The 16314-nt window shown below is 48.4% G+C and overlaps 2 protein-coding genes across 3 annotated transcripts in view; both read right to left on the bottom strand.

Annotated features, from left to right (window-relative positions):
- Positions 1 to 891: 891 nt before the first annotated feature.
- Positions 892 to 14757, bottom strand: LOC135258050 (CD2-associated protein-like). Its single transcript, XM_064341247.1, has 7 exons — positions 14678 to 14757; positions 11970 to 12079; positions 9283 to 9398; positions 7560 to 7643; positions 5765 to 5943; positions 5195 to 5258; positions 892 to 3579 (listed from the first exon to the last, which is right to left on the bottom strand). The coding sequence occupies exons 1-7, from the start codon at positions 14755 to 14757 to the stop codon at positions 3538 to 3540; spliced, it is 675 nt and encodes a 224-aa protein (XP_064197317.1). The 3' UTR covers positions 892 to 3537.
- Positions 14758 to 15123: 366 nt separating this feature from the next.
- The window catches only part of LOC135257497 (CD2-associated protein-like), a 34345-nt gene continuing 33154 nt past the window's right edge, over positions 15124 to 16314 (bottom strand). The window contains exon 12 of one of the 2 annotated variants that reach the window (XM_064340268.1): positions 15124 to 15574. In XM_064340268.1, coding sequence (XP_064196338.1) covers positions 15246 to 15574 — 329 coding nt within the window. In that variant the 3' untranslated portion in view covers positions 15124 to 15245. The remainder of the gene's footprint in view (positions 15575 to 16314) is intronic. The other variant, XM_064340269.1, reaches the window with a different exon arrangement.

Here is a 16314-nt window from a genome sequence, read left to right on the forward strand (position 1 = left end):
AAGGAAACGCATCTGCGGGGGAGAGCGCTTAGATGAGACGGTGAGACGGTGAGAGGGGGAGGCCAAACAGGCGCGACGGCCCCCGCGCTGGCCTTTTAAAGGTCGCTGGGTGATTAAGCAGGCCGGGCGGGGACCGGACGGCGTGGCGCTCGGCCCGTACACACCTCGGCGCTCACGGCGGGAAACGAGAAACTCGACCCGAGGCTCCCGCGGGGTTCACACAGGTCATGTGACCACCAGGGCAGGGTGGGTCCGGTAGCCAGCTGCGGGTTTGGGCCTCAGGGAGCACCGCTGCCAGGTCAGCGGCGTTCCCCTGCAGAACCGGGCCACCTTTGATGTGCCCAGGAGTAATTCATGCAAACTGCACTCGAAACACCCAACCCGAAAGCTGGAAATAGTCCAAAATTCTGGGGGGAGAGCAGCCCAATTCTGAGGGAAAGTCGCCCAATTTTATGGGAGGACGGCCCAGTTCTGTGGGAGGACAGCCCAACTCTCTGAGAGGACAACCCAATTCTGCAGGAGGACAGCCCAATTCTCTGGGAAAGAAGCCCAATTCTATGACAGTAGCCCACCTGACAACGCTGCTCAACAGTGTCACTAGCCTACTATGGCAGGAAGTTTGCAGTGCTGGAAATCAACTGGCCTCGTCCGCCTAGGTTCCCGCTACATTAACACACCAGACGGCACCCACTGCCCAACAGTTCTCATCAGTGAGAAACGCTTCTGCTACAGTAGCGCATTCTCTCCTGTAGTACCGTGTGGCCTGTAGGCTTTTCTGCAGGCCCTGATTGACTCGCATGAGTGCACCAGAGGAATTCATGCGCTTCAGCGGAAATGGAGAAATTACACAAGACAAAAAATAATAATAATAATATAAATAAAAGATCAAAGTGTAAATAAAGCAGATATTTATTCATTTTTGAAAAAAAAAAAAAAATCTCAGTTCATGCAATTTTACAGCACATGTAAACAAGATCATTGGGAAGAGATGTTAAATATGCGTACTGTAGATTTCCTAACTTGGTTTTATAAAATGGAATGTGTTCAACCAAGGTCCCCCAAAACACAGCCAAAAACCAAGAAACTCCAGAAACGATCCCACCCACCTGCAATGCCCCCCCCCCCCCCATAGACGTCATGCTGAATTTTTAATATACATCCATACAAAACCACTGTGAACACTGCAGAAAACTGGCTAATTATGTGGACAGGGTAATATACCATCCAAAGAGAAACGGTAAATTTGTTTATTGCTTTGGGGCTCAACATTTTTTTTTCCCAGAAGAGTAAAGACGCACTCACGAAATCTTTTCATCCCTCCACCAACACACGCATTGGTCCCTCAGGAATGTCTCACATATTTATTCTCTCGTGGATTAGATAAAGCTCCTGATCAAAGTACACTTCCTAGTGTACCTATCTGAACAATATTCAACTTCCTGGAAGTGCGTAAGACATTTGTGGAAAATGAACATATATTTTACAAATATAAATGAGTCAAAGCAATAAATGTATGAGATGCTTGGAGTGGGTGGTAGGAAATGCAAAAAAGATTTTGAAGCACAATTCTCCCAAACAAAAAAAAACAGAACACTAAATTCATCTTTTACATCACAGACTGGCTGGGTGTGTTTGTGTGTGTGTGTGTGTGGGGGGGGGGGGGGGGGGGGCGGCTAATTTTATCATGAGATGCAGGCTCAGATTCAACCTAGCCAATATGATGCTCTGTCCTGAATTATTATACCATCAATTACATAACAAATTTGTTTTTTTTATTGAAATGGCAGAATAGTGGGAGAACTTCAAAAAGCGCCCAGATCGTGACATTGGGTCACATGTTCAGATCTACCGCCATATTTGAATATGGGCCATAAGTACTGATCTTCTGCAGAGACTGAATATGGGCAATATATTCTCTCTAGACCAACTATAAAAAAATAGCCATCTGTCAATCAAGTATGCTCTAAGGCCGACGCATCAGATGGCATTTCCCAGAACTCACTCCTCACCCTCACACATCGCCTCACACGGTTACAGTATCTCAACAGACATAATGGTTGTTCATAATTTACAGTACGTTATTTTAGTTTTTTTGTGTAGTTCTCATCGCTAAAATCGTCCATCGTCATTCCCTTGCACATCATCCTTCCTACTATGCTCCGCAGGGCTGGGTCATTTCCGTTCCAATTCAGTCAATTAACTGAAATTCAATTCATTTATTTTTTAAAAAAAACACCATGGGCATTTTTTTTCCACTACATGAACAGAGTTTCAATGAATCCCCTGAACCGACTAAATCGAAATGGAATTGACAGCAAGCCCGAGGCTCTATTTGATGCTAACGAAATAATATATTTTCCTAGTTACATAGTAATAAGTTGCACTTATTTTTTCCCACCCAAATATTAAGACCGTTTCCTGGCTGAGATTTATTCAACCGTGGCCAGGCACCGCCCCCGTAGCACACAGCTGGGTGCGATGTTTCTCAGAACCTCGTGGAAAGGTGACCTTTTGCGACGGCGGCTGAGGTCGCGTCGCGTTACCTTCCGGAACGTTCGGCAGCCAATGAGCCGGAACCGTGCAGGCTGAAACCCACTCCTCAAAGAAGCTATGCTTTTTTCTCCCGTGGACCATAAACATACAGGCTTATTTCATAAACCATTGATTTCAAGTAGGGCTGCCTCGCTATATTTGTATTACAACTGAATATATGCCCTAGATAATATACACTGATACCAATATTCAAATCAAATCTGTTTTCTGAAAGATCCATTTCATATGACTGTAATAAAAACAAAACAGAAACAAAAGATTGTTTTCCTACTAATAAGCACAACAGTAGACCGTAAAAAATATACCATGCTGTAACTAAGTTTTTTTTTTTTTTGATATACAATCTCCCAATATTAACATTTCTCGAACTTAAACAGGCACAATAGTGTTACCCTGGATAGGAATGTTAGAAAACAAAAGCATCTCTCCCTTTTGATATAGCAATAGAGTATATCACCGCTACAGCAAAGGGTGGGTTATCTTATCAATATGGTTTGAAGAGGCTAATATGGACAGTTCTAACTGCAGTTATACCATAAATGCAATCTTAAAAAATAAAACTACCTGCATGTCATAAAAAGAAAGATTCCCCAATCCCTTTATACCGATTCAGTAGTATTGTATGCAGTCCTCAAGCATTCTTCAATGAATGGAGACTGCAGGTCCAGTACAGTAGTACATAAGGCCTCAAAATTACTTATATTGGCAAAAAAAAAACATTATAATTCCAATAAAAAAGAAAAAGAAAACAAAAAGAACATATACATCTGTATTTAATTACACCTTTCTATAGCTAGAAAACCTTATGTGCAAAAGAACCGAAATCTAACAAAATGTGGAACAGATCGATTATTACTAAAAGAATTACACGAGTGAGATTTTCATCCGGTTTTTCCTGCAAAGCTCGAGGAGGGGGTTTGGGGAGTTTGGGGGGCAGGACGATGGTGGACATTTTTCCATGGCTGTCCTTGAAGTCAGACTCTCTCATGTGGCCTGGACAGCCCTCTTTAGTTTCTCTATCTCCACCTGAAAAGGGAACAAAGAAAAGGTGAAAGAAAAAGAAAAAGAAAAAGAAAAAGAAAAAGAAAAAAAATTTCTTACTGGCTCGGCCTGCACGCGATGCTCCCCCCCCCCCGCCCCACACACACGCCTTTATCGATCAGCCTGTTCCAATTACAGAGCTGTCCGTCAATACTCCTTTACCCTGCTCTGTATGTGAGCGGGAGAGAGAGAGAGACGGGCTGAAATTTCAGAGCCAAGAAAAAGGCGGGAAAATAAAAGCAAAGATGCATCCGCACACTTCTTGGGGGGTGGGGAGGGGGAGGGGGATGGGGGGCGGGATCAATAGTAATTTGAGTTCTCTACATCATGCTGTCAGCCGCGTGGAGCTTCCTCGCACGCTCCCGGGGTTGCCATAGCGCCCGTTACGAGCGAATCTCTGGCCTGGTAGACAAACCCGGCTGTACCTCACAGCCATGGTGTGCCCGTTATACCCACCTGGGGTCACATTGCTCTACACGTTAAATACTCGCGTAAAACCTGCGTCGTTCTTGCGTTTGACTAGTCAGCCTGTTGCTATGACCGCAGTTACATTAGAGACCCTGTTACTACATGCATGGCTTATTTGGTCTTCTACTAATATGCCCAAGCAGGATTTAAAGGATTCAGCACAGGTGCTGACCAGAGGGGGTCTGAACATGGCAGAGAGTTTTAAGCAGAGGCCAGAGGGGGGCTGAACATTGCAGAGAGTTTTAAGCAGAGGCCAGAGGGGGTCTGAGCATTGCAGAGAGTTTTAAGCAGAGGCCAGAGGGGGTCTGAGCATTGCAGAGAGTATGTGGCTGGATTTCGGTTATTAGTCAGGGTTTTTAGCTGGAGTAATTTAACTGTTGGTTCTGATTATTCCCCCCTCGAGCCAATCACCTGTCAGGGATTCAAATGTATTTGATGAGAAAAACAAACCCTGAAGCTATGTTAAACATCCCCACATACTGCTATGTCTTTAGTTGTTGCGTTAAGCATCTTCACACTGGGAGTTCCTTTCGTGTTACATTATCTTTGTTTTGTTGACGTGTTGTTAACATCTCACCTAGATTAGGTGCTACTAAACGTGCACGTTGAAAAAAGCGCACATTTAACAAGCAGACTTATGAACTTATCTAGAACCTGCATTATGCGAGTATTCCAACTTCATCTCCATGTCATTCCTACCGAAAGATCGGGACTCCAACATCCGTGAAAGTCCAAAGCTTAAAAAAGCAGCCTCAGCTGAATTAAAAGGCCTGGAAGCTTCTGGAAGGAAAGGGAGCCGGGGAGGCATGGATTAACGGGCGAGGAACGCAGAGGCCGCGGTTCCATCGACCATCGAGAGCGCCATCCCGCTGCGGATGCGCTCTGCGAGGCCCAGCAGCTCGGGGGTCAGGGTCTATAGAGCCGAGATCATTCCCAGACTCTCCCCAGGGCTGAGGCCAGGGCCCTGTTCCTGCCCCCTCCCGGCGAGAGTGGTGCGGGGTCGAGGGTACGAGGACCAGGACAGACCAACACCCCGCAGTTCCACACCCTACACCATCCCCGCCTCTCCTGCTGAAACAACACCACAAGTGTCAAGCCAATTCCGTCTGGCACTCGGTCGCATCGATTTTACCTGTAAGGAAACTCTTTTCAACCTCTCTTCATCCAACTCCAGCCTCAGGTCACTGATTTCTCTCCTTAAAAGGCAAGAGAAGGAGAAAGGGGGAGTTTTTTACCGCAAGATGAAGCGAGCGATTGACATCCTGCAAAGCAAACCTTCACCGCCGTGAATGAAAAGACTGGCGACCCAAATAACTTCATTAGGGTCCCCTGCGGTGCGGAAAATACGCTACTGAGTGACTCACTCCGACTCACAAAGCCCGAGACGGGAAACAGCAAGGCGATTATGCAAATAGACAATCCGTTCATATCACCACAGCATCCCTCCCCCTTAAATTTAACCCTCTGAAGAGCAGGTCTTTTTTTTTTTTAGAATTGTTCTTCAAAATTCTAAGTCAGTGTTCTAGTGAACTCCACTGCTGTCAATTATCAGAGGTGATTGTGACTTCAGCATTAGAATGTTCAGTTAAGAACATTCCAATCACATATTTGTGATGTCACACCTTAAAGGGGTTAAATGCGATATATGGAATCAATGGTCGCCATCTCTGGCCATTATAGCCACCGCTGTGTGGGGACTTACATTTGTTGCGTCTTCATTAACTCTACAGTATGCAGCAGCTCCCTCATCTGAGTCCTGAGTTCCTCCAGCTCAGACGCCTTGTCCTCGTCTCCGCTGGCTTTGGGCTTGAGCTCGACCGCGGGGGCGCTGACCGCGCTCGGTTTGGTCAAGGGGGTCGAGGAGATGACGGTCAGGGATGGCTGGCGGAAGACAGGGAGTCTGCGTCAACGGTGCGTTCACTTGCGGATACAGAACAAGCTGCGACATACTGCAACACACTGTCAAGCTATCGTGACCCTTCACAATACACAGGCGAACATACAACCCATTGCTACTTTGCAATATTGCAAAATATGCGATGGAATATTTGCAAACAACGTCTCTATATAATGTTTACGTTCACTCGCAAGAAGCTGGAATGTCTATTTTAAAACCACCTGGACACATCCACAGACCCTCCTAACCTCAAACTGTGTGCTGTGGTCCTGATCACACAGAAAAGAGGGGTGACGGAGCCCTCCCCATTCTAAAAGCGACACGTGCAGAGGTCACCCAGGTCATCTCGTTCCCTCCGCTCCATCGCCAGGAAACGGCGTTTAAGGACTGAGCGTATAAGGAGCCGAGAAGGTCTTCCCTCGGTTTCCATTCACGGAGGGGGGCCAAAGCCCCAAATCGCAGGGACGTTACAGGAGGGACCACTGATGCAATGGGAAAGACCACAGCAGACCAAAACAAATCAGGAATGCTAATAATCCCCCCCCCAAAAGAGTTAAACGGCTCCTTCCTCCCTGCACGCTCTGAGGGGGGCGAAACCGCAGAGCCTCAGAAATATCGGCCATTACCCCCCCGCCTTGCCACCAGGCTAGGAGGCCAAGACACGAGCCCTCTCTCCCAGACCCAAAATCAGAACTCAGAAGCTGTTTACGTGGAATACATACAGACAGAGGTTCCCAGGCACACGCTGTTCCTGGAGATCTACCGTCCTGCAGGTGTTCATTTCAACCCTAATTTGGCACACCCCGATTCTACTGATCAGCAGCTCAAGGAGATCTCCAGCTGTCGGAATGAGGTGGGCTTTGTCAGGGCTATAGGGAAGACCTACAGGAACGGTACATCTTCAGGAACACGGTCTGGAACCACCGCGCAAAGACGAGTAACCTCTGGGACTGCCCTGCTGTTCGAGGCACGGAGGTTGCGGTAAAGGCCTTTTCATTTCAGCAGCCAAAGCCGGCAGCCTTTATCAGTCAGTGGGAATTACCAAAATCCTCTCAGGGCCGCACACAAGCTGAACTAGGATCCATACTGACTCCCCCCTACACTTTGATACTACCTTCCACTCCCGGTTAACCAGAAACACCTGTCCTATCTGGAGCTAGACTACGTCCATGGTATGACTTTGCCAAGCTCAACGCAAGTCTTGAATATATTAAAAAAACAAAAATAGCATGCTGAACTCAATATGGTTATAAGATGGACTGATAAACACAAAACCTTCCACCCTCAACGTTTTTTTTTTGTTTTGAAGCGAGGTCATGAACTTTCAGATACACTACTTCATCACAAAACTCACAGCATGCAAGTCACCAAACCAACTGACCAATTAACTGACCACTGAAACAATGACTAATGCCCTGACTAAACTTACATGAGGAAGCCCTCAAGCTTTAAAAACCCTGCCCTCAGTCCGGTAAAGGACGGAGAAGAGGTTATTTCACCTAAACAGCTCGATTCACACCCGCCCCGACGACGGCACAGGCAGGGGTGTCGGTGCGAAGAGGGTTCACGGAGCGGGGTAAGCTTTTAATCCGGGGCGTACCTTTTTCACGTCTGACGGCTTTGGCTTGGGAACGTCCTCCTCCTCTGGCCTCTGGTTTTTCTCAACATCGGTCTCCTTAACGGGCTGAAAAATGGGGGGTGGGGTGGGGGGGGGGTAAAAAAAAAAAAAAAACCCTTTTTGTTAAACATGCGTCACACGTAAATGTAAAACGGGCCTATAAATGGGAGGCCGCGCTCCGATTGGCTGCGGAGCGAGCTCTTCCGCCCGCGCGGTCGATGCGCCGCTCAGCCGTCGGCCCATTAAAGGCGGCGCACGGACGACGCGAGCGGCGAGAACAAACGAGTCGTCTGTATGGTCGAGGTCGCCCGAGCGGCCCCTCCTCCTCCTCGCTCACCCCTCCTGGGTACGAGTTATTTTCCGGACCGATTATCGTTTAATTACAGCGAGCCGTGTCCGCGGGCCCTTCTGCCCGTGTGAAGCCAGAGAGCAGTGCTACTGTGCGTGTCCTACAGATATCCTGCTCTCTCACACAGCCCCCGTTCACCAAATCTGCTTCTTTTTTTTGCTTCATCTCACAGCTTCACACCAGTGCTTCACACCAGACTGTGGGCAGGAGGTTTGCCGGCAAAGAAGGCCGACCTCCGGAGCTTTTGTAGAGAGCTTGAGGAACGGTGTCCCACATTACGTTGGGTTAGTTTGATATTTCTTATCGGGACAAAACATACGAATGTTCTTTTGCATGAATTCTCCTTTTCACTGCCCGATATGTCCACATATCAACCTGCCGAGCAATGTGATGTGTTCCATGCAGCTTTCTCCATCATCAACAGCACTGAGGAATCAACAGAAAATGACACGTGCTCAGCTCCAAATTATGCCCTAGAAACCGACTGCGGGTTCCGCAGAAAAATATACAATAGTGGAGAATGTGTGGCACGTTCAGCCGCAGAGGAGAAGACGGCTGTTGCTGAAATGCATGTGCGTTCCCCCCCCCCCCACATGCACACACAGACATTTCCAGGTTTCGCACTTCAGAGCGCTGCGACCACACGGCTGACCTCGAGCGAGTCAGGGCGGGGTCTGGCCCGGGCGTTCTCTCTCCCTAAAGGCGCGTCCGCTCTTGAGGGGGTCCGGGCCTCCTCACCCCCCCCCCCGGCCGTTCCCGTGTGCGGTTTTCTGCTTTCTATGGTGGGTGAATGGATGGCTTCTCCAGCCAGGATGACTCCACGAGCCATGCAGGGCACATGATCCTCTGAACCGTGCTGAGACCAGCGTACATGCGTGCGTGTGTGTATTTGTGTGTGTGTGTGTGTGTGTGTGTGTGTGTGTGTGTGTGTATGTGTGTGTGTATGTGCGTGCACATTCGCCTGTCTGTACGTGTGTGTCCGTGTGTGGGCGTATGCCTATGTGCATGTGTGTGCATGTATATCTATGTTTGTGTGTATGTGTGTGTGTGTGCGCGTGTATGCATGTGTGTGGGTGTGAGTGTAAGTATGTGGGTGTGTGTATGCATGTGTGTGTGTGTGTGTGTGTGTGTGTGTGTGTGTGTGAGTGTATGTGCATATGTGCATGTGTGTGTGTGTGTGTGTGCGTGCGTGTGTGTGTGTGTGTGTGTGTGTGCGTGTATGTGCATATGTGTGTGTGTGTGTGTGCGTGTATGTGCATATGTGCTTGTGTGTGTGTGTGTGTGTGCGTGCGTGTGTGCAGGTGTATGTTATGCACACATGCTCTCTCGCTCTGGCTCTACTGGAGGGGTACTCACAGACTGGCCTGTCGCAAACTGAGCAGGCAGCCTCCTCCCCGGCATCTTTGGTCTGCTGGTGGTTGGGTGAGACAGCTTTTCTGAGGTAGAGGAGAGCTCGTCGAAGCTCATGAGATCTGCGGGGAAGGTGACATTTCAGTAATAACACTGCATCGCTCCATCAGTAACACCGCTCGGACGTCCCTTCGGCGTCTGACACAAGAAAACATAAAACGACAAATAAACGCATCACTATTAAGAACCCGTTAAAGGGGATCAAAGGCATGGGCCCCGTTTCCATAGTGACTCCGGCATACCCCACAGCCAAACCGTTAAAAACTATCGACCGTGTGTCATAAATCCTAGTACAGGGGTCTGCAACCCTGGCCCTGGAGAGCCACAAGCCTTGCTGGTGTTTGTTGTTACTCTGCAATTAATTAGATTAGATTGGATTATGCTCGTCAGAGTTCTCCGAAATTTGTCTTGCGTCACAAGCCATACTTCTCACATGCAGAGGAACAGACATACACTGACACAGCACAATAAGAGAAACAATACAAACGGTCAATCAACTAGAGCGGTGGATTACATAGTTAACTAGCTAATTAACCAACTAACTGATGAGGTGAAAACAAAAGCCAGCAGAGCTCCAGGAGCAGACCCCCTTTCCTAGTAAGAGCCATATGAGAGAAGGTCTACTGTACGGTGTTATTATGATGTCCTAAAAACCCGCTATAAATGGCAGTAAAAATAACTACACTATTGAAGCAATGGGGGTGGCTTGATAGAACCCCCCCGCTGAAACGCAATCGAAATAAAAAAGCGGACAGATGGACGGACGGACGTGTGCATTCAGAGCATCCAAGCCCTGGCAGACAAAGGGTGATTTATACAGAGAGAGAAAAATTCCTCTTTTTGAAACTTGGTTAATGCACTCGTGTCTTAACTACTGCTTGTATTTTTGCATAGACTGCGTTGTTGCCGTTCTTGTTGTTAGTGTTAATCAGTTTAACCTTCAGGGTCCAAGTTGAACTATGCGCTTGTTCCCTGCACTTGGACCGGTACTTCTCTCTAGGGGTTTCGTCATACTTGTTCCTGGTTATGGTTATACACTTTGTTGTACGTCGCTCTGGATAAGAGCGTCTGCCAAATGCCTGTAATGTAATGTAATGTAATGTAATGAAACTACGCAGCCATTCCGCAGATGCTTTTAACCAGCCCAGCTGTCTCTCACAGAAGGGGCATTTGACGCGGTAAAGCACGCCGGCGCTGGATCTAGAGACCAGGCGCGGCGGGGATAAAAACGGACGTTCGCGCTGGAATCGCGGCTTTCGGGCCGTGAGCCTCTCCCGTCCCCGCGCGGCGGTAAATGCCAGTAGCGTGTCAGAGGGGGTTCTCGAAGCGGTAACGTGTCACTGACATTTGGGCGACGCCGAGCTTTTTAGCGCCTGATTTTTATCGCTTTTAGCAGTCTCTCGCCGACGCGTCTCCCAAGCGGAAACAACAGAGAAACCCAATAATTCTCAAAACTGACTTAAAAAAAAAAAACAAAAAAAAAAGCTTAAAAAAATAGAAAAGAGGTAGACTGCGGTTTCAGACACGTCTTGTCACAGTACACAACTCCATTTTCTACACTTTGTCTGACCTAGATCAGAACAACAAAAAAAAAGCGATAAACTACTTCTCCTGCTCTTCCAGAAACACGAAAAGAAACTCTCCACCAAAGGCTTAGAGAGTTAAACTATCTACCAAGAACAGTTTTAAAACCAACAAACAAACACACAAACTCTCTGAAAGAGATTATTTAGGCTTCCTAAACATGCAGTAACTCTAATGAATTACACTGCGTAACAGAGAATCTACTGCTTTAGCCCATGTAATTCACTGACATTCAATCTCACCAATTTTCCATTTATTTTCCCATAAGTAAAAAATGTATAAATTTATCCTTCTTCTTTTTAAAAAAAAATCCTTTTTCAACAAAAATCGATCAAAATGTTCTGAATTAGATATCGTCTGACAGAGTACCTGTAAACCCATGAAAATACCGAAACAACCGTGCGTCAATTGCAAACTACTTTAAAATTCATCATTTAACTCCAGATATTCCACGGAAAACTGACAGTAGCTAAGAACTGACAGTGTGTGGGAGCTGAGTTTTCACATTCAATAAAAACAGTCGTGCCCTCAGGGTCAAGCTCAGCCTAAGCAGACAGAGCAGGGCTTGAAAATACTCTGAGTGCCTTGTGTACACCAGTCCTCCCACGCTTCTTCCTTTCTTTCTTTCTTTCTTTCCTACCATCTATTTTTCCCACACATACACGCGGTTTTGGCAGCTTCCTGTTTTGATGCTTTGCCGCTACGAGATTCTGAACTTCCTGCGGCGGCCGCGGCGGCGGCGTCGGCACAATTCACAGCTTGGCAGGGGGGACCTCCAGGGGGGAAGGAAACGACGTGACGGACGGACGCCTTGGGCATCGCTCTGAACGGTAATGAGTGAAAGAGACTCGGGGCTGAAGGGTGGGAGGCCTCTAATGGAAAAACCACCTTCACCGCAAAGGTACCCGCCACACAGAAAATTAAGGGCTATGGAACGTAACCCCCCCCACAGTCACAAATGCAGGTGGCTGGGCGCATGTTCAGTGGCATCGGAGGGTAGGTGCATGAAGCGTTTTTTTTTTTAGGGTTCGCTACACACGGGACCGTACCTAGGTCACTGGCTCTCTCCCCCCAGTCACCGGACAGCGTTTTTGGTTTGCTGGGTAACGTCGGTTCGAAGTCCGACTTTGGTCGAGCGAAGGGCACCTCTCCATTGGTCCTGCCGAGAAAGAGAGAAAGCGAACACGTGAGCCGGACCCGCTCGCTCGCACACAACGGGGCCACGCGGACCCCGCGTTCACAGCAATCACCATCATCGAGCAGCGCGTCCTCCCAAATCAATAACTCACTTCTCCACTCAAAGGAAAGCTGACTCACCACCAAATCACCGTGTTCTGAGCACTCAGCCCTCCCCCCTTTGATTCCACCACCCCCCCCCCCCCTCCAACTGGAGAAATACTTCAGGAGCAACTCTACTGATTGGGATGCACTGGTGTGCTCCTAAATCTTTCAACTCAGTAGCACATGTCAGTGTAGAGCCCTGCCTTCAGTGAGAACCGATAGTGTATATAACAAAAAGCTCATTCCTACCCTAAGTGTGTAGTGTAAGTTAACAAATCAAATGAAAACGTATTTATATAGCGCATTTCGCAAACAATTGTCACAAGAGGCTTCACAGACAACCTTGGCCTAATCTAAGGCCTAAGGCAACAGTGGCAAGGAAACACTCTCTGATAACTTTACTAGCTAAAGGAGACTGGGGAACTTTACTAGCTAAAGCACATTAGGGAACTTTACTAGCTAAAGGAAATTGGGAAATTTACTAGCTAAAGGACACTGGGGAACTTTACTAGCTAAGGAAATTGGGAAATTACTAGCTAAAGGAGCTGGGAGTTTCTAAGCTGCGCTTGATAAAGCACAGCTGAATGGCTGAGGAGTTGTGGCCTAGGGGTGCGTCCGGCAGGAGGCCCCCTTGGCCTGGAGAGGAACGGCTTTCTGGCCGGGACGATGGCGGGCAGGCACTTGCTGGGAGAACAGCTGGCTGTCAAATGCGGCTTGTGGTAAGAGACACGGTGCAACTGCGTGGTAAGGACAAGACAAAAGGGAAAGAAGATGAATTTGTGTACCAAAGAAAATAAAGTATATATTAAAATATGAAAATAAAAAAATAAATGTATTATATACTTCATTAAACCCAGTGGGGTAATTTGTCCTCTGCATTTGCCACATCCTAGTTATTTAAGAACAGTGGGCAAAGTCACACCATAAATAAACACTAGCACACCAACCTTATCCAAAAAGGGTCGATGTGTTTTAGTCCAGCACTAACACACCTGATTCATCTAATTAACTCACCATGGTCTACAATTAAGACCTCGTTAAGTAGACTCAGGTGTCTCAGCGCTAGGCAAAAACAAAAAACCTGCACCCACACCGGCCAGATTAAGGTGTCAGATTAAGACTGGACACCCCAGCACAGGCCAGTCACATGGGGAGATGCATCAGACGATGACCGAGCGAACGAAGAAACTCAAAAACAGAGACAGATGCGTTTTATAGTATTGAGGCCGAGGCAGAAGCCCCTTCGGTTCTCACACAGAGAGAGAGACGCGTCTCAGAACATCCCGTCACTCTGAGGCAAATGCATGGGTGCACACACGAAAAAGGTCAGAAAAGACAGAAGTCCAGCAAGCCCAGGGCCGCCAGGAAATTGTGTTTGCCGCTTGACTTAAATGACTTCAGCTGAAGATGGCAGACATCTTGCAGCCGAAAGGCTAAATAACTACACAAGAGCCTGAAACCGCACAAAGCCAGCCACGTTCTTCTACAAGTAAGACAGAGAGTTCAACTGTGTTTACTCGTATATAAATAAATTTAAAATGACGGAATGCAAGTAAAGATCAATGTTAAGCTACATAGGGTAAAACTTGCAACATGCAAGGAAAAAAGGTTCTATTGACAAAACATGCCGATTTGTCCTTTTTCCATAGACAGCAAACAAAAGGGAGTTTTCTTTATCTAATTTGGAAAAACATGGGCAATCCCCTTCCTAACAGGCCGGGGTGAAAGCAGGTCCCCCCCCCACCCCCAGATACTGTAGCTCAATAACAGTCCTCCCAACCCCCGCCCCCCCACCGGGGTAAAGCCAGGGCCACAGCCAAGCTGTGTGTGTGTGTGTGTGTGTGTGTGTGTGTGTGTGTGTGCGCAGTGTAAACACACTCCACTAGCAGGTGCAGGTCCTCTGTGATATTTCACCGCAATGTTTCCCAAACAGTGTACCGCGCGCGGCACTCCGGTGTGCCGTATGAAAAATCCTTTTAAAAAAAAAAAAAAAAAAGAAAGCTAAAGTTCAAATGAATTTAAAAAACTTAAACGAGCAAACCCCGTTCACAAAAGCCAAAATAAATGTCATTAAAACCTCTTAATAAAATAAAACCCCCGAAAGAACACTTAGGCCTACTGCTGACACGTCAGGGCAACGCCGTATGTCCCTGGCTTTGGAGAGCGGAATGCTGCAGAGTGTAAATCTGTGAAGTGCAGCGCAGACAGAGGAGGGCTGAGAAATGCTGTTTCTGCAGCGTGCTCACGTTGTGTGAATCGCGCGCGCTCTCTCTCCGCAGAGAGGAGGGGGGAGACCGCGGTGGAGACGTCTTCAGACGCGGCAGGGAAAAGTAGGTCAGCGGCTGAACCTGCAGCGTGCTTTTTTGCACCGAACGCGCGGAGGCAAACGGCGTTTTCCTGTGCGTGACTCACGCAGGCGAACCTGGGCTGCTTCTGAAACTCACGCAGGCGAACCTGGGCTTCTTCTGAAACTCACGCAGGCGAACCTGGGCTGCTTCTGAAACTCACACAGGCGAACCTGGCGTTTGCCGAGAACCGGCCCCCACCTGCTCTCATTCCCACGAGCACCGCCCCGAACAGAACCCCCCAGAAGCCGAGGGGGCTCGCTGTACACGAACGCCCCCACTGGAGTAAAGACAAATAGGACGGGGCTGCACTTTAAAAAAAAAAAAAACAAACCAAAAAAAAAAAAAACAGAGCCTGTGAAACTGCCTCAATATAGCAGCCAGGCAGCTGGGTAAAGAGGAAGTGTAAAAATATAACTCAACCGCATCACGTAAAAAAACAGCAGCAAGCCAGGGCACTAAAAACAGCGATTACGTGCCAACCTGGGCATCATTTGCGCCGAAAATCTGCCAAACGCGAAATCTCCCTAGCCGGCACGGACGCTGCCCGCCGGAGGCGAGGCCGAATTGTGACGGTGAAATCAGAACCGTTTTATTAAGAGTTACAGGCAGACTGAAAACGTGTCGGTGCTTACGCCCGACAGGAACAACGTCAGCACGGCTGAAGTGATTTGAAGTGTCGGCATGGCAACAATCACATTAGGAGCATGCTGTGTGTGTGTTCGATCCCAACAAATAGCCACTCCCGGCAGTTCTTTTGCCCAGCACATGGGGGGGGAGTAACACTGCTCCGTTCGCTATCGATCCGCTATCTGACAGCCGGGCTGCACGACTCTTTACCATCGCAGATCTGGGGGAAAAACGCAGGCAGGACCGCTTTTCCCCGAAAGCGGGACAGGGGCCTGGACTCCGCCAGCCTGCTCCGATGGGCGAGGGGGGGGGGGCGGGGGGTAGCTGGTCCTTACCTCTGTCCTCCGGCCGGGGGTAGGTGGGCTTCTTGTCAGCGCTGGGGACCTCCGGCTTGGGCCCTGAAAAGCGAAACATGTTCCCCTCAGAGTCAAACCCGTGGCGTTTATCACCCGCGGGCTCCAGTGTGGCGACAGACTCCTCCGCAGGAGCATATTTACATCAATCTGTGAGCCGTCAGTGGGCAGAGCTCGCGCGTTCTCACACTTCCTGTGCGCGCAGCAATCCGAAACCGCTGCGGTCCTCAAGACGCGACGATGCACGCGATCCCGGGCCAAGATGCGCTACACGTACGCGACGGCCGCGCAAGAAAAAACACTCAGCGCTCCGTCAACACTACAGGAGAGAGAAGCGGACGAGTAAATAAAGTATAAAGCGTTTCATGGGGAGGGTGAAGTTCATAAGTGATTGCGAATTATCAGCCATTTTATTGAAGAATGTTATTCTGGGGTCGTCTACAGTTGCGGCCCTTGAAGATGCCTTGCGGGCAGGAGATGATTTCAGACATCAGCACGCGCGTGATTACATCCCGTTTCAAACGGAGTCGGTCCGGGACGCGCGGCGTTCTGATGTATGCGGCCTCGGGTTCAATGAGATTCAAATTGCTCACGTTCCTGAAGCGACCGACACAGAGCGAGCGAGAATCGAGTTTTTAATGATCACCACAGGTGGGGAAAAATAACAATGTGACAGGGAGTTCCAGCAGAGATGGACCCGGGGAGCCGCGGCCTTGATGCAGTGCACATGTTAATTACACGCGCTGCACACGTTAATTACACGCGCTGCACACGTTAATTACACG

Source organism: Anguilla rostrata, chromosome 6 (assembly GCF_018555375.3).
Source record: "Anguilla rostrata isolate EN2019 chromosome 6, ASM1855537v3, whole genome shotgun sequence".
Classification (NCBI taxonomy): Eukaryota; Metazoa; Chordata; class Actinopteri; order Anguilliformes; family Anguillidae; genus Anguilla; species Anguilla rostrata.